The sequence below is a fragment of the Crinia signifera genome, chromosome 2 (assembly GCF_055691185.1).
Source record: "Crinia signifera chromosome 2, ASM5569118v1, whole genome shotgun sequence".
In the NCBI taxonomy this organism is placed as follows: Eukaryota; Metazoa; Chordata; class Amphibia; order Anura; family Myobatrachidae; genus Crinia; species Crinia signifera.
Window position 1 is genome coordinate 89325028 of NC_139218.1, and position 19607 is coordinate 89344634.

Here is a 19607-nt window from a genome sequence, read left to right on the forward strand (position 1 = left end):
CCGTTTTTTATGTGGTCTGAACGGGTCTGAAACGGTACCCAGGCAGCAGTGAGCACTATTGGTCCCCAGTGCCTGCATATTTAATGAGCCGGCTGTTAATTACATATGCGCATATGTAATGCACGGCCTGCTCGTTAAATATGCAGGCACTGGGGACCAATAGTGCTCACTGCTGCGTGCCCCCCCCCCCCCCCCCCCAATGTGTTTAAGAAAACCCCCGTGCCTTACGATCCTGGCTGTCGGCTCCCGCTCCTGTCGGCTCCTGCTGCTTATAAAAAAAAAGTGACTTTCGGAAAATGGCTGCCCCATAGGAAAGACTGTTTGAAAAAACAGTTTTTTATAAGCAGCAGGAGTCGACAGGAGCAGGAGCCGACAGCCGTGATCGTAAGGGACGGGGGTTTTCTTAAGACACATTGGGGGGGGGGGGGGGGTGATCCGCAAGGCATGAGGTACTGGCTGCATGGGGGTTTTTCTTAGACACATTCGGGGGGTGATCCGCAAGGCATGAGGTACTGGCTGCACGGGGGGGGCTTTCTTAAACACATTGGGGGGGGGGGGGTGTTAACTGTAACACGCTGCCACACAGCGTGTTACAGGGGGGGGGGGGGGGTTGCTGAAGACCGCACTGGCTTTGATCCTGTTTTTGGAAAGTTTCCAAAAACGGGTCTGCCAGTGTAAAAAAACGGCAGACCCGATTTTAGAAACGTTTCAAAATACCTGGTCAAAGCCAGTTTTGCGGTCTGAAAGCAGCATTAGTGTTCTCCAGGAACATGGAATTTATGACTGCAGTCTTACACAGGATGTTAGATGTACAGTATGTGGACCCATAAGTATTGCATGTATCCTTGTACATTTCCAGAAGGATACTTTGGTTTTTAGTCACTTAAGTTGTGGCTTCCATGCAGAAGCATCCGATTAAATGTCTTATTTGGAAAACATGTATATTGTAAGAACATTGACAGATTAGAAACTTAATTTTAATTACCTGCATTTGGCTATCAAGTCTGCACCATTATAAATTATTGCTACAGTGTTACAGTGCTATTAGTGTTACAATACAATACATCTGCCCCACCTGCAGTGCACATGGTTTTGTCCATTAGAGAGAATTTGCTTTTGCAAGTGAACCAGACCCTATATACATTAGTTTCTTTATCATATATGGTGAAATAAAAAAACTGACAAAAAAATGGATCTATTCCCCTTTAATAAATCAAGTTTATATTTCTTAAAGAAAAAAAAAAAACATGCATGGTACTTCTATATCATTTAAAAGAAGCCAATAAAATAAGTAGATCTCCAATTTAATTCACTAAGATGTAAATAAAAAAAAAAAAAAAAAATTATATATAATATATATAACAAAGTAGTCCTTTTTAAAATACCTCTTTAAACAGTTGCCCTCAGTTACACCTAGGTAAATTGTCTTTATAAAATACTACAATTTATACATTGTTATCTGTCCACCTATAATGCCAGTTGGGCTAAAGGAGCTCTTTTCTACGTTATCTGGCTGGATTGCTTAGAAAGTAAGCAAAAATCGCTCAGTGTGTATGCTCCTAAGCAAAGGCAATGCGCGATCCCGCACGTTGCTATCACCTGCTAGTTAAGTCAGTGCAGGCAGTCAAAATCTAGTCAAATTGCTTAGCAAGCGACTGCAAATCACTCTGTATGTACAGAATGAGCGATAGCAAACTAGGTCATCCTGAACCACTACCCTGCCTTTTTTTTGCTTAAGTACAATCGCTTAGCAAAATCGCTTATCATGCATTACTGTGTATGGGCTCTCTATGAGTGATCTAGTCCACGTGAAATCGCCTACCCTAAAACGTTTTTTTCTATTAGCAGCATCTCAAGGTGTGTATGTTCCTTAAGGGGCATACACACCTTGAGATATGGGGCATACACACGATTTTGCCTTAAGGTTTTAAGCTGCTGTGATAAAAAAAAAAAAAAAAAAAGATGTATTATATTCAACTATATTTTGACTAGAACAATGTATGACCCCCCAATAAATTTTTTAAGAAAAACATTCAAAATGAATTGATAAACATAATAGGGAGCACAAGAATGTATACTTTTACTATGAAAATAATAAATGTGCTTGGTATCTGCTAAAACAATTGAATGTTAAAAAAAAAAAAAGGGTGGGGGATCTTTATTTACATAAAATCGACCTAAAAATGAACAGGGTTTATTTAAATGAAGCCACTATCTTTAATTGAGAAGAAACTGCTTCCAACACCGAGTGAATCATTTAAATTAAAAAATTGTTCTGGTTGCAAACCCCAATCCCCTTCATCATCATCTTCAGGTTCTGCTTCTGAATAATTTCTGGTATTTTCATACAGAAAAACTTGTTCATCTACATGAGCAGGAGCTAACCTGTTTCTCTTCGCATTTACAATGTTTGCTGATGTACTAAAGAGACGTTCAGGGTAGACTCTGGTGGCAGCAATACACCAGTATTTTTGGAGGACCTTTGGTAACAGAGGAAATAACGCCAAACGATCAGACCACCACTTTAGTGGATCCTCATTTAGGCCAAGAACTTTTTGAGACTTAAAATTGCTCAGCTCCTCAACTACTTGAGCATGCCACTCCTCCTGGTCTTCAGATGCCCCAGACTGACAGAAGATTTCAGCCAGCATGTTGTTGATGCTGCTGGTTGGAATAGAGGTAGAGGATATCATCATCTTTTTCATTGGTGGCTCCTCCGGAATTGTGAACACTTTATCTTCTGATCTGGAGATCTCTTTGTTTCTTTCCAGTAGACTTTTTGCTTCCTCGATAACACGGTTTTCAACCTGTGAACGTTCAAAAGCAGAAAGGAAAGGAAGTCTTTTGTACCTAGGATCCAAAAAGGTGGCAACATTCAAGAACATGTCTATTTCTGGCGTCTGTTGATAGGTGGTGGACAAAGCTTTAGCAATAACTTCTTTGGCCATGCTTATTTCTTTTACGTCTGTCTCCTTTATGTTCAAGGATGTATTAAGCAGCATGTGCAGAAGAGGTTTTACCATACTAATAGTGGGATATTTTGACATTGACAACATCTCTGCAACTTGTTTAAAAGGTTGGAGCAGGTCCACCAAACCTTCAATTGTATTCCATTCATTGGCTTCCAGCATAAGATGATGGTTATTACTGTCCTCCACCAAAACACCTGCTATAGTGAACTGTTGTTCCTTAAGACGTTGTAGCATCGCAAGCATGCTACCCCACCATGAAACACGGTTACTTATAAGCATGCAAGGCAGCATGTTTTGCTGTTTCTGTTTCTCACAGAGCATGTACATTGCAACAGAAGACTGCTGAAAATATTCAACCAACTTCTTACATCTTGAGAGAAGGCCAGAAAGTTTTGGTAGTTGGAAAGCTTGCTGTATACCCATGTTAAATGTCTGTGCTAAACAAGGCATGTCTATCGGGATATCCAGAAGAGAGCATGCCTTAATAATGTCTTTGCTGTAATCTGTGGTAGCACCAAAGACTTTAGTACCGATACCCCACTCAATAAAAGTTTCATAAAACACACGGGTAATTGCTTCTGCTTTGTTTTCTTCCGGTACTTCAAATGTTTTTAAACACCGGGAACTAACGGACAAACAGTTAGAAGCACCGGTAGCCAGGAAATGAACGGAAAGGGTCACATATGACCGGTTCTGGTTTTCACTTCTCCAGATATCAGTGGAGATGCCACACCACAAAATGTCATTCAGTTCTTTTAATATAACATCTCTAACCGTATGATACTTCTCGGGCAACACCCTGCTGCATATGTACTTCCGGCTAGGTATCTCATACCTAGGATCCAGAGTTCTCAAAAGGGATTTAAAAGTAGGTTCATCCAAAATGGAAGCAGGGAACATACCCTCACAAATTAGGTTGATTACAGCAGATGACACTTCCATGTGCTTCTTGTTCTCAAAACAATGGTTGTTTTTCATTATTAAACTTTCCTGGACAACTTGTTGGGATGTTTCTGGTTTTAATTTGGAAAAAGCTGTAGCAAAAGCTTCCCTCATTTGCTCAGTGTTGCTCTTTACAAACTCACAGAACTCATCTGCGTGATTCTTCTCAAGGTGGTAAGAAAGGTTAGAGGTATTCCCGGAATAAGCGATTTGAGCCATACAGATCCGACAGTAGATCTTTTTCCACTGCATGATGCATCCCTCAGCATTTGTATCAAATCCAAAATACTTCCATACTTTACTCTTCGCTCTGGGATGAGCAACCAGCTTAAGGTCTGGCTGTAACACTTCATTGCTTTTAGTCTCCATAGTGTCTCGGGTGTTGTCTTTCGATTAAGCCTTCACTCGTTAACGAGTACCTGCTAAAGGCAGGAAGACATAGATAAAAATGAAGAAGTACAACAACTTTGGGTACAGCATAAAAATACTCAATGGGCAGTATTCAATGAGAAAAATTCTCCGTGTTTTATGGAGAATTTTAGCTTTTTTCGCCTTGGACGGAGCATTTTGCTCTCCAAAAGTGAACCACCCTATTCAATGTGAAATATTCTCCGTCTTTCTAAGTGATTTTCGCCGTCTCTCTCCGTGTAGAAATTCTCCATCTTTTGATGGAGATCTGGAATGTGAACTTTTAAACTAAAAGGGTTTTTTTTTTAATTTTGGTGTCAAAAAATCTGTTTGTTTTTTTTTTCTGTGAAGGGGCATGTTATTTTTATTCATGTGCTTATAGCACATGAATATATATTTAATTTAAAAAAATATATTTTTTTACATTTTTTTTTTTTTTTTACACAGTGCAGCCAGCAGGGGGCCGGAGCGCTCGAGCCGCTCATTAGATATTCATATATTCACTGCACCCGATCATTAATATGCACGATCGGGTGCAGTGAATACTGGGTCCCCCGCTGGCTATAGGGGGGGGCAGCCTGTGCTGCCTGGGTCCCGGGGAGCCCACCCCCCCTCCACATTCCTCTGGAGCAGCCAGGGAGACTTTAATCTCTCTGGCTGCTTCCGTCACCCGGCTCCCTGAAAGCTCCTTGCCGTGGACGCTCGTCCGCTGCAGTGGTTAAGACTCGCAGCGACGAGTCTTAAATACATTGAATAGTGTATAAAGTGCCGTGACGGAGAATCTCCAAACATGGAGAATCTCCGCAAAAACACGGAGAGTGCATGGCGAGTGAAATAAAACACTCGCCATGCACGGAGAATTTTCTCATTGAATACTGCCCAATGAAAGTAATGGAATAAGAAAGTTGCTAGGTAAAATGTTTTAAAATCTAGTCTCTTCTAATCGAAAGTCAGCATATTCTGCAGCGCATTGAAATTAAGAACATACAATACACATTCTGTAATTATTTGCATACCATAATGAGATACAATGGGAAGGGACACAAGGACACTCTCGGGAGAGAATTCAATTATTTAATCAGGGCTCATGATTAGAGGATGCTTGCATTCATTGGACACCTACATTCCTGCTTGCATCCCTGAAATGAGCAGTAAACATCCTGTTGAAATGTGCAGTAAACATCCTGTTTGGGCACCCAACTGGCATTTTTTGCACCACACTGAGTGCTTTAGTTGGGTTTAGCCGTTTTATTCTGCTAAAACCGTAACTATAGGGCACGATCTACACGTTAAAAAATAAACATTTAACTAGTACCCTCTGATCGCCCGTCACTTTAGAGGAGGGATCTGGAGCAAATAAACAATTTAACTGCCCTATCTGTGTCTGTAAAGAAGAAGCAGAATGGGGAGCACAAGAGAGGAGGGAAAGACTGACCCTAGACAGTGTGGGATGTGTCAATGGAGGAGGAACACACATTAAACACCCAAGGCCTCTTCCTAGCCTTGCCCACAGTCCTTCCCCAGGTCACTCCCAAAGCCTTAACTTAACATTTGCATGAATGTATTTAAAAAAATAAATAAATAAATAAATAAATAACCTGGCCTATGTAATAAAATTAGACATTTCAGTCTCATTCTAATTTGTTCTGCCCATTTTACTTTGCAAATGTCTCAAATATATTTATTTCAGAGGTGTTCTTAATTCAGGACTGGATTCAGATTTGTATGGAGCTGCAGAGCTGTAGGGAAGCAGCTGTACAATTCCATACAAATAAAACCAGATGCTGAAAAAGACACAACCTGCATGCATCTTTGAGATCCACAATCACCATCTGTTGCAGCTTGCATTGTTTACCGATCTTGTTGGGCCTGGTACACCTACAAGACAGGTAGAAACACATCCTCATTTTGAAGAATGGTGCTGGTTGCTGCTATTGCCATGCTACCCAAATGCCTTCCCTAAACTTTCATATTTATTATTAACCTTACCTATGCCTCTTCTTAGAAGAGAGGCCCAACGTATAACCAAATGCTTTAAACAATTCTTATGGGCAAGTAAGAGATCCAGAATTCCTTTCTCAAAGCTTCAACTGCTCAGAGAGGAGGGGGGTTTGGGTATCCCTGATCCCATTCAATTTAGTAGAGCAGCAATGTTCCAATATATTACGGACTGGTTATGGGGCAGATCTGCATTTACCAATTACAATTTGGAGCGTGCCACTTTACAACCCAAAATCGCCCGTTGCGCTCTTACATACACCATGAAATTAACTTGCCTCGAAGGTAAAAAGGAAAATTTTATACTGCCATACATATTTGGCTTGGCGTTATTCTCATGGAAAAAAAAATAGAAGACCTAAGTCGTCCATACACAATACATTATGGGTAGGGATGCCAAACCCGGGGCATTGTTTTCAATCCCGGGATTGCAAAATGCTCAATCCCGGGATTCCCGGGATTGGCCTCTCTGATAATAACAAGAAAAAAGATGACCCGGCCCCGCAAACTTCCCACCCTGCACAGGTCAACAGAAATGCCTAATAAACCACCCCCGACAAGCCTCCCATCCCTCCTGTGACAGTGCAGTCACTTACGTTGGTGGGGACAGGCAGGAGCAGCGGATGTGCAGCGGGCGTGTGGCCGGGCGATCGGGGGGACAGTGATCTGTGCTGACAGGCATGCCGGCGGCCGGGCGCAGCGTGACGTGATGTCATGGGTCACGCTGCACAGCCTGGATGCCGCCATGCTTGTCGGCACAGATCACTGTCCCGAACAGCGGCACTGCCGGGTGGCACAGCACTGGTAACTGGTCAGCAGCAGTCAGCCGGGCAGCATCTGAGCCATATAGGTGCTCGGTGCTACCCGGCTTTAAAAAAAAAAAAAAAAGTGAATTTTACACGGGGTACTAATCCCTAAATCCCGGGATTGGGAGCTTCAATCCCGGGATTCAAATCCAGCCAATTTTAGGCCCAAATCCTGGGATCCCGCCGATCCCGATCCCAGGATTGGCCTCCCTAATCACAAAGGACAAGTCTTATCCCTAGAGCTGTCCTTTTCATTATTAATTACTAATACATTAGAGCATACAGTATGCGATTAGTAAAAATGCAGTACTCGGCAATGAGCGATGTGGGCCGGCGGATGTTAGAACACCCCACACTAAGTCGTAGGCTAACTAAAGATTTGCATTTAGCTGGCAATGTTTCTGAGCAAGGCAGAAGCTCACAGCAGAGTATTGTTATAGGGCGGTATTCAATGAGGCTGATTCGCCATGTTTTATGGCGATTTTGTGCTATTTTCGTGCTGTACGGCGATTTTTTGACTAAAACGGTGAATCACCCTATTCAATGACCAGATGGCAAATACATTTCAAGGTTTTTATCGCCATGATTCACCGAGTAGCAATCACTATCTTTTTATGGTGAAGTGGAATGTGAACTTTTAAAATAAAGTGTTTTGTTTTTTACATTTGATGTAAAAAAATCAGAAATTTTATTCTGAGGAGGGGCATGCTATTTTTATTCCTGTGCTGTAAGCACATGATTATATATTTAATAAAAAAAAAACATTTTTTTTTTTTTTTACACAGCAGCCAGCAGGGGGCCGGCAGCCGAACCGCTCATTAGATATTCATATATTCACTGCACCCGATCATTACATATGCACGATCGGGTGTAGTGTATACCCGGTCCCCTGTTGGCTATCCCGGGGGGCAGCCTGTGCTGCCTGGCACCCGGAGAGCCCACCTCCCCCCCACAAACGTTCTGGGGCAGGCAGGGAGAATTCCATCTCCCTGCCTGCCGCCGTCCTCAGGCTCCCTGCGGCATCGCCGCAGGAGTTAAAATTCGCCGGTCAGGGGCAGTGAGCCCCTGACTCGTTGAATACTGGAGCCGGCGAGGCTCCGGAACGCGGCGGGCAGTGGCGAATGTGCAGCGAATCCTAAACAGGATTCGCTGCACATCGTCAAAATTCTCATTGAATACTGCTCATAGTGTTCACTCTAGCTTTGCGGGCGGGGCGCCGGGGGGTGGACCGGGCCCGCAGACGGCACACTTGTGGGCGGTCCCAGGCCACCGTCGTAAAGAAAAAAAGGGGGGGGGGGGCTGTCCTGGGCCGCCGATGTCACAAAAGGGGCGTGCCCGGGCCCGCCGAAAGTGCCGTGATGCCGGGGAAGCGCCAGGCATCGCTGGTCTTCCCCGTGCAAACAGTCTGGGCAGGCACCAGGCTGTTTTAGCGGGGCGCTGCTAGCAGAGGAGGGCGCATTTTGCCCTTTAAAAATCGGGCAGGGTACAGCGCCCCGCTAAAACAGCATGGCGTGAACACTATTGTAATATTCATCCATTTCTTCTTTTTATTAGGACTATATCATAGAACAGGACAGAAGAAGTGCACTTACAATGTGAGTCATGGTGCAACACAGTTTTCTAATGTATTAAAACTGGAGTGCAGGTTACTTGTGGTTTCCCAAAAACGGACAACATGTGCCGAACACAAACTCGTTACTGAATCGGGATACGGTCATTAGGTCTACAACAAGAAGGTCGACAAGCAGAAAGGTCAACATGGGTCTAGGTCGACAGTGTCATTAGGTCAAGATAATGAGACGAGCGCTCAGGCTCAGGTTGAGCGCCATTATCCTTAAAACATTTTACAGGGTCATAAGGTTGACACAAGCATTAGGTTGATATGGACAAGGTCGACAGTCAAAAGGTCAACATGGGGTTTTTCACTGTTATTTGAGCCACCATGTGCCGACAGGTGGTACATGCCCTACCATCCACTAGGGCATGGGTCCTCAAACTGCGGCCCTCCAGATGTTGTGAAACTACAAATCCCAGCATGCCTTGTCACAGTTTTAACACTCCCTTATAGCAAAACTGTGGCAAGGCATGCTGGGATTTGTAGTTTCACAACATCTGGAGGGCCGCAGTTTGAGGACCCATGCACTAGGGCATGGTGGGAGGATGAAATAGTGTGCCGAGCTCAGCAAGTTGCCGAGCCCGAAGCATGGCAAGTGCAGCGAGCCATGTGAGTGGACGCGGTGCACTTTAACCTGTGTCCATGTCGACATTCAGGTAAAAAAAACAGTGAAAAAACCCATGTCAACCTCTTGACCTTGCACATGTCACCCTAATGCTTGTGTCGATCTAATGACCCTGTCAATGGTGTCAACCCAATGCTTGTCGACCAACTTGTTGTAGACCTAATGATTCATACCCACTGAATCTGTGCCCTGCATAACATTTACACCAATGAAAAATACACACATAACAGAGCAGGAGCAAAATGCAACATATTTTACTACAGAAACGATATTACAGTAATAGTTTGTTGCTAAACAATATAAATATTAGTGATTTATACAAACTGATTATATACCCTGTCCTTTTTTCACATGCACATAAAAAAAAAACATATACCTTAATTGTTAATCAAATAGGATTTCTGAAGAAATGAATGGTACGTGAAATTGCACAATGAAATGAATGCTATTCATCATGGATGATCATTGATAGGCAGTTGTTCTGTACTGTATTAAAACATAACGACACCCCTTTCTAGTGCGCACATTCAGACCTGATCGTTGGGCTGCGGGGGTTTCGTATCCCAGCGATCAGGTAAATGCCACCCCTCACACGCAAAATCGTGCCAATGTGCACGGCTGCAAATCCGCAGCCCGTCCAAATGGGTTTCATTTAGACCCATTGTCCAGTTTCCATAAGTGTGGCGGCTGTGCAGGATGCCGGCCAAACTCAGACTTTATTTTGAAAACTGCAATCATTTACAAGGCTATTACATTTGGCCACTAGCTCTCTGTATTACAACCTATGACTGAATATATAGGACATCCGCAGCAGAGACAGATAAAGGCGTGCCAATTTCCACAGAAATACCTTTGACTGCCACAAAGTGACAAAACTAGCCATCTTAAATTCGGACCAGCCACAGCAGTGCATATTCCGTACTTGATACATTAAGGAATTGTGCTCACAAGTGCGGAAACAGTGATTATGTAACTTGTGCCATTTAAAAAGGTCAGTGTTGAAAGAAATGAGAAAGATAAAGACAGACCATGGGCAATACAGGGGAGAGGAAAATATACAAAGGAGAGAATGTAATGGTCAGTCGACAAGCAGGCATGTCTAAACTATGGTCCTCCAGCTGTTGTGAAACTACAAGTCCCATCATGCCCTGCCACAGTTTTGCTATTAGGGAATATTAAAACTATGGCAAGGCATGTTGGGATGTGTAGTTTCACAACAGCTAGAGGGCCATAGTTTGGACATGTCTGGTCTACAGTGATTGGAACTCTTCATTTGTTTCTGCTGATAGGCATAAGTTCAACTGGCATCCAGGCATCTAAACTGCCCTTTCACCATTGCACAATGCTTATAACAGGTTTAGCCACTTTTACGTATCTAAACCCGGTGAATATGGCTGCAATATTAATGGACACCATCAATTGTTTAATGGACATGCCTAGGAGAATGATAAATAATTTCTCAAATTTCTCAGTATAAAAAAAAGATAATATAATATATAGTGTGACAATCGCAGGGAAGCACTGTGCCCGAAGCATGGCGAGGGCAGGAAGCCATCCAAGAGGAGCATTACACTCATAAGGTGTCCATGTTGACATCTGGGATATGATGCAGAATAGGGATCTCGCAAACCCCTTTCTAGCTTCAGCAAAGCTTTGTAGAGATGACAATGCAATATGCAGACAATGGTTTGGCATGTGCATTACAGTTATCAGTACTATGCTGCCAGAAACAAAGCAGTGCACTCCACTGTAAGCGGCATCAATGGACGGTGCCAGAGAATATAGATTGTAAGCTCCACTGGGGCAGGGACGAATGTTAATATTCAAAAATTCTCTGTAAATCTCTGCGGAATATATAAATAATTCATAATAAATAAATATGTGAAATACTAGTGGCATTTTTGTTAGTATCACTGTGATCCTGCAATAAGACACCAGCAATAAGCAATGCTGTTAGATGGAGCACACAAAGGAGGTAAGTCTGGTTGACCCACAAAGCTGCAAAATTTGCGGTTCATCTAAATGCCGCCCGCACAAACACCCCCCTCCCTCGCACACTGATTTCCCTGGGGTGAAAACATTCAATGGTTGCCAACCTTGGAATGATTTCTACAGCACTCGCAGACGTAAGAAACCTCTATGGTGTCTTAGATCTGCCGCGTCCCTGTACGGGAAGAGGGCGGGCAGCGTACATCCGCTGACATCAGCTGCCTGCCCACGGATCACGGCCGCATTACCATGGAAATGCCCAGTGCTTTCATGGGGATGCCATGAAACACTGGGCACTACCCCTCGCCGCCCCCTGCCCTGCTAGATACGAACAGGCCGCAAATAAGCAATTCGCCACGGCCGCTCACACAAAGTGGCTGCACATGCGCATTAAAGTTTGTGCGCATGTGAAGTTGCTAAACATCACTACCCTGTCCGAATCCACAAGGAAGCGAATGATTTAGAGTGAGGGCCAGTGCCATCATGTGCATGGAATCAAAAAGTAAATTGCGGTGAGGTCAATGGTTGGGGAGACACTGAATAGTATCACAGCCACAGAGCCACAACTATGAGCAGTATCCAATTAGCCATTTACCACAACTGATTAACATGCCCAGGGATATCTTACTAGCACTGATGACGTCACATATCAAGGATTTGGTATAGCAGGCAAAACCAAGTAACCATATTTTTTTGCTATAGCTGCTGCTGCTCAACACACATAGGTGCATGGCTTTTGGCAGACCCTATGTGTTTTCAGGCAAATAGGTAGAATTACTATCATGGAAAAAAACAGGCTTTAACTGGATAGCCCGAAAATTACCATAGGACAAAAATCTTGTTAAATGCATGTATTTTTTTCTTTCCCAAAAAATTAGCACAACTAAATGATAGCCACCATAACTACAAAAATAATTAGTATACGTAAATTATATTATAATTCAAAGATGCTATTATATTATGAATCTTTGAATTATAATATCATTTATGTATACTAATTATTTTTGTAATCCTTATGATAGCTCTAGTATACAGGTGTGGCTCTGAAAGCTAGCCTATGACTGGCCCCATGTCAGGGCGCAACCTATAGTCACTACCGGCAACCAAGCAGGTGATACTATGATGCCCTAGGTGCCCCAGTGCCTGCCCAGGGGATGGTGCAGATTATTAGATAGACAGGCAATAGGTCTAAAAGTTCAACATAACTAATGTTGACTGTGTCATGTGTCTACCTTTTCCATGTCAACATTTTGACCCTGTAGACCTCTTGATGAAGACTTTTTTTACCCTGTGGACCTATTGACGGTCTTTCTAGACACTGTAGGGAGAAAATGTAATAGCAGATTGTAATAATAATTATTTCTTCTCAGTATGCACTGCTGAAAGAAAAGGGAAGGGGCCACAGCTAAATTGCAAGTATATTCCGAAAAATGAGGGAGAAGCAAGTACATTTACAGAGGAAAAAGTCCCAACAGAACTCTCAAAACTGAAAGTGGATAAATCAATGGGGCCAGACGGGATACATCCAATGATACTAAAAGAGCTTAAAGGGGAGCTGGTAAAACCATTAACAGAACTATTCAACCAGTCACTGGCTACTGGAGTAATCCCAGAGGACTGGAAAATAGCGAATGTAGTCCCACTGCACAAAAGTGGAATCAAGGAAGAGGTAAGCAACTACCAACCAGTGAGCCTTACATCAGTAGAAGCGAAATTGATGGAAACACTCTTAAAACAAAGAGTTGTAGAATATCTCAAAACCAGTAATTTACAGGATCCTAAACAGCATGTATTTCTTGTTTTTAGTGTGTTGTATTTTAATATGTTTAATGTCACTGATTAATTGGTAAAAGTCAGCGCTGCTTTTTCTTGTCCTTTTTTATTTAATTTTTCCTGTTTGGGAGCAGACTACTCCCATAAGCAACTGCTTTTGATAAAACAACTCTGGGTAAGTGCTCTACACTAACCACAGTTTAGTTTTCTCATTTTTTCCTAAACAGCATGGGTTTACTGGGGGGAGATCATGACATACAAATATTATTGACTTTTTTGACTGGGTGACTAAAGTAATAGATCAAGGTGGAGCTGTAGATGTAGTTTATCTAGACCTTAGTAAGGCTTTTGACACTGTCCCACATCTCAGACTGTTAAAGTTAAAAGCTTGGAATTGGATTCTAAAATGGTTGAATGGATAAGATCTTGGTTGCAGGACAGAAAACAGAGTTGTAGTAAACGGAGTACAGTCAAAGGAGGGAAAGGTTACAAGTGGAGTACCCCAGGGATCTGTACTTGGACCAGTGCTTTTTAATATCTTTATTGGCCATATCTCCAGAAGGATATAAATACATTAGAGACTGTACAAAGAAGGGCAAGTAAACTGGTAGATGGCCTAAAATACAAAATGCAAAACGTACCCAGAAAGACAAAAAGATCTTAATATTTATCGTTTAGAGCAGAGAAGGGAAAGGGGGAACATGATAGAAACTTTCAAATATATCAAGGGTTACAGGACATTCTTCACAGAAAGAGGAGCAACAGAACACGAGGACATGCACTGAAACTAGAGGGAGGAAGATTCAGGGGTAAATTGAGGAAAAGGGTAGTGGATAAGTGGAATAGCCTACCATCAGAGGTGGTAGAGGCAAATACAGTAGAACAATTTAAACATGCTGGGGATAGGCATATTGATATCCTTACAAAGAAATAAGGATCAAACATGGTTTGAGGTAACATGTTTAATTAAGTGGCAGACTAGATGGGCCAAGTGGTTCTTATCTACTGTCATATTTTGTTTCTATTTATCAACCGGAATCACCAATGGACAGGGTAGGGAAGATTAAATCATTGATGGTGTATGGCTGATGCTGAATACATTTTTTTTCTACAAGGTGCCACAACACTGCACCTAGCTCCACTCACTCACTTCTATAAAGCAGCACTCCCAGGTGCTGATTGGCCCAGAGGACAGTCAGTGAAAGAATAGAGATGACCATCTCTTGGTGAATTAATCGATGTTCATTCTCTGTACTTTTTTTTGTCTTCAAACATCAGTGGCCAATTGCGATACCTGTACTGTGGTGTGCGGGGGGTCTCCGTCACCTCCCTGATTCTCTTACCTCCTTCAAGCGCTCCCTCAAAACCCACTTTTTTTGACTAGCCTATCCCTCCTCCTAACCTCTTTTGATCCTCCTATCCTGCCTCCGTTCCCCTCCGTTCCTACTTATCCTGTTGTTTTTCGTTCGTCCACCCACCTATTTTTAGTATGTTAACTCTTATGAGTAGGGTCCTCCTGCCTCACTTACTCACCCTACCTCTTTACCTCACCTGTCCTCCTCTTCCCTTCCTCTACTCCTTCTTCAGTCTCCTCGACAATTTTGACACCTACTTCTGAACTGATGCTGATTTTATTTCTACCAGCTATACCCCTATTTATACTGTATTTTTCAACACACCCTGTACGTTACCTTCTCATTTGTTTGCTATGTACGGCGCTGCGGACACTTTGCGGCGCCTTATAAATAAACGTACTACTACTACTACTACTGCTGCCTGGCTCTCCCCTCACGCCGGGGACCGCTAAGCAGGCTGTCCCCGGCGCCTCCTCCTCCCCCCTGCAGCCGGAAGGATGTCCGGCTGCTTCACTAGGGGGAGGAGGGGTTTACCTTCCGGGGTCCAGGAGGACCCTTCAGGAAGGTAAGCCAGAGGGGGGGGGGCGGCGAGGCGGCGGGCTTGCGTCGGCGAAAAGAAGCCCATAGGCTTCTATAGGGTATCGCCACCCAAAGGTGGCGATACCCTTCAATGCGGTATCATTTTTGATACATTGGAAAATGCGGTAAAACCAGGGTTTTACCGCATTTTCCGTTTGATACATCTCGCACCTAGTGATATCACTAGTGACTTAATGCATGCTAATAAAGGATGGAACAGTGATTGTTCTATATTTTATTAACATGGTGCCAGTGTGTACCAGCAATCCACACTGACAGGAATTACTACACACTGATAGCCATACCTAGGACAGGTAGATACTAGGTATGGACATCTCATTTTGATGGTTCTTAACCATCAAAGTTTTTGATCTAATGGTAGTATTTTTACCATTTGATGGCAGCATTCTGATGTTTGCAGCCATCAAATGGTAAACATTTAATGATATCCCCAGATATTACAGATATTTGTGTATTCGCAAAATGGGCTTTTTTAAACATGCAGAAATTATACATTTAAAAAAATATATATAGTTGAATCAATTCTTTTGATGCGATGGCCAATTACCATAGCAAGGAAAGATTTGATGGTGGAAGCCCAGCAATCATTTGATGGGTGCTTCCAAAAAATTGTTGCCGTTACCATCGATGGCCATTGATAGTGTTAAAATATGCAATGGATGACCATCAATGTTTTTACCCTTCGATGGTCATCCATTTTTTTGACCGATTGGCCTGTGGGGGCACGGCATCATGGTATTCGGGGCGAAGCTATGGTCTGTCTGCCAGCACTTTGGGAAAAAAAAAATCGGTTTTGCTGTACCATCGATGGACGGAAACAATTTAGTTCTCCCCCATCGATGGCAAAAGTAGTCGACATCGGGAATAAACCATCGATGATTTCGAATCATTGATGGTCGATGGCCATCCCTGCAGTGTACGTAGCGCGCATGCACGGCAGCAGTAGGTCGGGGGTGCGCGTGTGTGCGGGGGGAGGGTCCCTGTCAAGGTTCCGGGGGCGCGCACTGCTAGGTCTCGTCGGGCCGCTGCTGCTGGAACATATGTCTGCGAGATGACATCTCGTCTCGGCGACTATACCCCACCCCGGGGACTCACTGTGACAACTGTGTCCGCGAGAAGGGCCAAGGTCGCCACGTCTCCGCCTTATCGCCGGCTGCTTCCTCCCCCAGTTATCATTACGGCGTGTCCCCCTTACAGCGCCCGCTCTATTGCCAAGGTGTAGTGTCCCGGTCGCGGCGTACCGACCTGCTCTCGTCAGCGGGAGCTCTTCTGCCCTCACGGCGGCTGCTGCTGTATGTCGTAGGCTATTGGACACAACCCCCTCTCACCACAACAGGATCAGCGAGACATCGCGATATGACAGGGGTTTAATGTCCCGACAGGCACCGCACACACGCTGCCAGTGGTAGTTACGTCACGATAGGCGACATTTGTGTTGTAACCTGAGCATTGCTATACACACCGTACCGTACGCACACACAGCCCACACTCCCCGCCCGCAGTCTGACCTGGTACGGAGAAGGAGCCGCCGAGCAGCTGCTGCAACATCACTCTCACCGCGATATAGTAATTCCTGACAGCCGGGAACAGGGCGGCCCAGAGCCGCATGCTGGCTGCTGCTGAGGATGGGGCACACGCTCGTGCTGCTGCTGGTCACACCCACGGAAACTGCCCACCCGCGGCGGGTGATGTGCAGGTCAGGAGTTCCTGTCCTGACAGTGCGGCGACTCGGGTGTGTGTCAGGAATGGATTTCCGCTCTGAAGTCTGAACTCATTCCAGACCCTCCAGCTGTAAATGTCTGCGTGCCATCAGGTGCAGCTTCCCGGCTCATTTAGTATGGCCTCACCGGCACTAGGTAATCGGTGAGAGAGGTGTCTCCTTACATACACAGGTGCCTGCCACCGTAACTGGGACCCCAGAAGCGGACCACGCTGTACCTGGGGAAAGGGGGCATGTTTGGGGAGTTAACACAGTTCTCATTAGTTATTGTATGTCCCACACACAGCTATACAATTTGGACTGTACATACACACTGTGCGATTTAAACCACATGCTATTTGAACTACACCTGATTTTGACTACACTATAATAGTCAATTACAGGCATAGGTGCCGATTCTGTGGGTGCTCAAGGGCCCGAGCACCCACGGAAATTGTTGAGCACCGCTGGGCCTCCATATTAACTTGCTAATTTGTAGCTGCAGCACCCACATTGCCGGACCCGCCACTTGGGAAACAGTATGCCAGGAAGAGTGTATTCTGTCCACGGAGTACCTGCACTGTGGGGGCATTTATGTATGTGGAACCCTGTTGCCGTAATTTGAATATTGGAGACAACTGTACTCCGCAATATAAATTGGTATTATTTTGTGGCCACACCCCTTCCCCGTGAAGCCACTCCTCTATATTTTTGGCTTGAGCACCCACTAGCAAAAACATAAATCGGCACCTATGATTACAGGGTGCAACAATCTAGTTCAATAATAGCGAATACTATTTTTGCCTTGTGAAATTGACCACGCAGGAGCATGCATCGCAAGGCAAATAAATATGGGGCAATTTGAACTAGATGCAATGCGATTTGAACGAAAATGATCAAATCCCAAGAGATAATTGCACCTTTATTGGGCATCGTTAACATGGCCATACACTACTGCGGGTACTTGTGTAGTTTCACGGCACCAGCATGGCGCCGAGCATATGAGGCCCCTTGCTGGGCTCGCCCGCGCTGCGGGCTTAGTGGCTCGCCACGCTATCTAAATTCAACTCCATGCCAACATGTGTAGTGGGGGTATGAACTATCCATGTTGGCATGGCGTTAAGTTAGTTTATTTTAGATAGTTGTGGCGAGCGTAGAACCCGGAAGTAGCACGGCGCCATGCTGGCGCTGTGAAACTACACAAGTACCCTACTGCGACTTCTCGCAACAGTGTATGGCCATCAGATCTCCTTTGGTGGATTGCATGCTATATATCGCACGCAGTCCTTTTTCATGTGATGTATTGCATGCGACCCTGTTCCCCACTGAGTTGGAGGTCAGATGTGCGGGCAAGTCCTACTCCTATGTGCACGGGACCACGCATCGAGTGGGATTTCAAAAATGCGATTTTGTCCGGTTTCTCTGCTGATTCGTTGGAATCTGGTGAAATCCGAACACATCACACAAGTGTATGGGGGCTATTATAGCATTGTATTTTGGGAGAAAATGTTGCAATGTTTTTGCATTCTGTTACTTTTCGGCAGAGCTTCCAAACAAAATAGAACATTCACCCTGAACTATATTATTAGGGATGTCACACGGTCCCGCTGAACATAGTAATTGATGGTGTAGTCAACATTACGTTTTCAAGTAATAGGGGTTGTTTAGTGATCTAATACAGTGGTTCTCAACCTCGGTCCTCCAACAGTGCACTTTTTCCAGGTCACCTGGCAGGTGAACAGGTGCACTCATTAGTCACTGACACATTTTAAAAGATCATAGGTGGAGCTAATTATTTCACCTTTGATTGTGTGGGGACCTGGAAAACGTGTACTGTTGAGGTCCTTGAGGACTGAGGTTGGTACTTCTGTAGTTTCACGGCGCCAGCATGGGGCAGTGCTACTTCCGGGTTCTACGCTCGCCACGAAATATGTCAAAAAAAGTAACTTAAGTCCATGCCAACATGGATAGTTCATACCCCCACTATCCATGTTGGCATGGAGTTGATTTTAAATAGCGTGGCGAGCCACCGAGCCGTGAAACTACAGAAGTACCCTGAGGTTGAGAACGACTGATCTAGTGCATACACACTAGATGATCTGCATAATACATTGTTAATGATAGTATGCGCCTTTACATGTTTTATGAAACCCTAATCCTTTTAGAAATAGATACACATCTTGGATTATGTTAACTCATTTTGATTGAATTAGCTCACCTCTGGCCAAATTCACTATAAAGGGCTCTTGTAATATTGGGAATATTTAATTTATTGACAGATATTGCATGTGTTTGTTATGTGCTGCTACAGTATGCAGATGAGTAGAAACCTCTACTTCAGCTAAAGGGAGATAACTGTGTGCTAACATCGCATGCTTATAGGGATAATCAAGTTGGCAACCGTAGGGTTGGCCAATTGGCGTTCCCAAAACTGGATTGCCATGTCTGTATCTTTCTTTCAATCAATATTTGTGCACATGAACGATTGGCAAAGCCATTACAATCAAGCGTGGTCAGTTAAAATTTTTATATATATATATAATCAGTTTAATTGGCCAACTCATTGCCTGGATGGAACAAACATATTGGTTGAGTTAAATAGATTTAACCAATTTAAATGACAATATTTGTTTACCAGTGTTTTGGCCTGATGTAATTTTCTCAGAGTTCTGCGGCTGTGCAGGATGTCGGACAAATTTGAGCATATTTTTAAAGGGGCAATCATTTACAAGTCATGGATTTGCATCCTGCATGGCTGCCAAACTTGGAGGCTATTACGAGAGAAACAAGGAATGGAATACCAGTGCTGGCTGAACATAAAGTGT

At 44.0% G+C, this 19607-nt stretch overlaps 2 protein-coding genes and 1 long non-coding RNA gene across 10 annotated transcripts in view; 1 reads left to right on the forward strand and 2 right to left on the reverse strand.

Annotated features, from left to right (window-relative positions):
* The window catches only part of DHRSX (dehydrogenase/reductase X-linked), a 320578-nt gene that overhangs the window by 203294 nt on the left and 97677 nt on the right, over window positions 1-19607 (reverse strand). The window contains exon 1 of one of the 3 annotated variants that reach the window (XM_083172551.1): window positions 16329-16438. The exons of 1 other annotated variant lie outside the window; for it this stretch is intronic. Coding sequence is in view for 1 of the 2 variants with exons in the window: in XM_083172550.1 (XP_083028676.1) it covers window positions 16592-16691 (100 nt within the window). In the remaining variant the exon portion in view is untranslated. Of the gene's footprint in view, window positions 1-16328; window positions 16439-16591; window positions 16726-19607 lie in introns of those variants that run through there. One more of the 3 variants, XM_083172550.1, reaches the window with a different exon arrangement.
* Window positions 1191-16723, reverse strand: ZBED1 (zinc finger BED-type containing 1). Of its 6 annotated transcripts, none has more exons than XM_083172547.1 (2): window positions 16592-16723; window positions 1191-4333 (listed from the first exon to the last, which is right to left on the reverse strand). In XM_083172547.1, the coding sequence occupies exon 2, from the start codon at window positions 4281-4283 to the stop codon at window positions 2199-2201; it is 2085 nt and encodes a 694-aa protein (XP_083028673.1). In that variant the 5' UTR covers window positions 4284-4333; window positions 16592-16723; the 3' UTR covers window positions 1191-2198. The 6 variants fall into 6 exon arrangements, with proteins under 6 accessions (XP_083028673.1, XP_083028670.1, XP_083028669.1 ...); XM_083172544.1 differs by having other exon boundaries at window positions 1191-4336; XM_083172543.1 differs by lacking the exon at window positions 16592-16723 and adding an exon at window positions 16329-16454 and having other exon boundaries at window positions 1191-4336.
* LOC146059902 (uncharacterized) overlaps window positions 16090-19607 on the forward strand; it is a 53615-nt gene continuing 50097 nt past the window's right edge. Inside the window, exon 1 of the long non-coding RNA XR_014470330.1 lies at window positions 16090-16939. This is a non-coding gene — a long non-coding RNA (uncharacterized LOC146059902). The remainder of the gene's footprint in view (window positions 16940-19607) is intronic.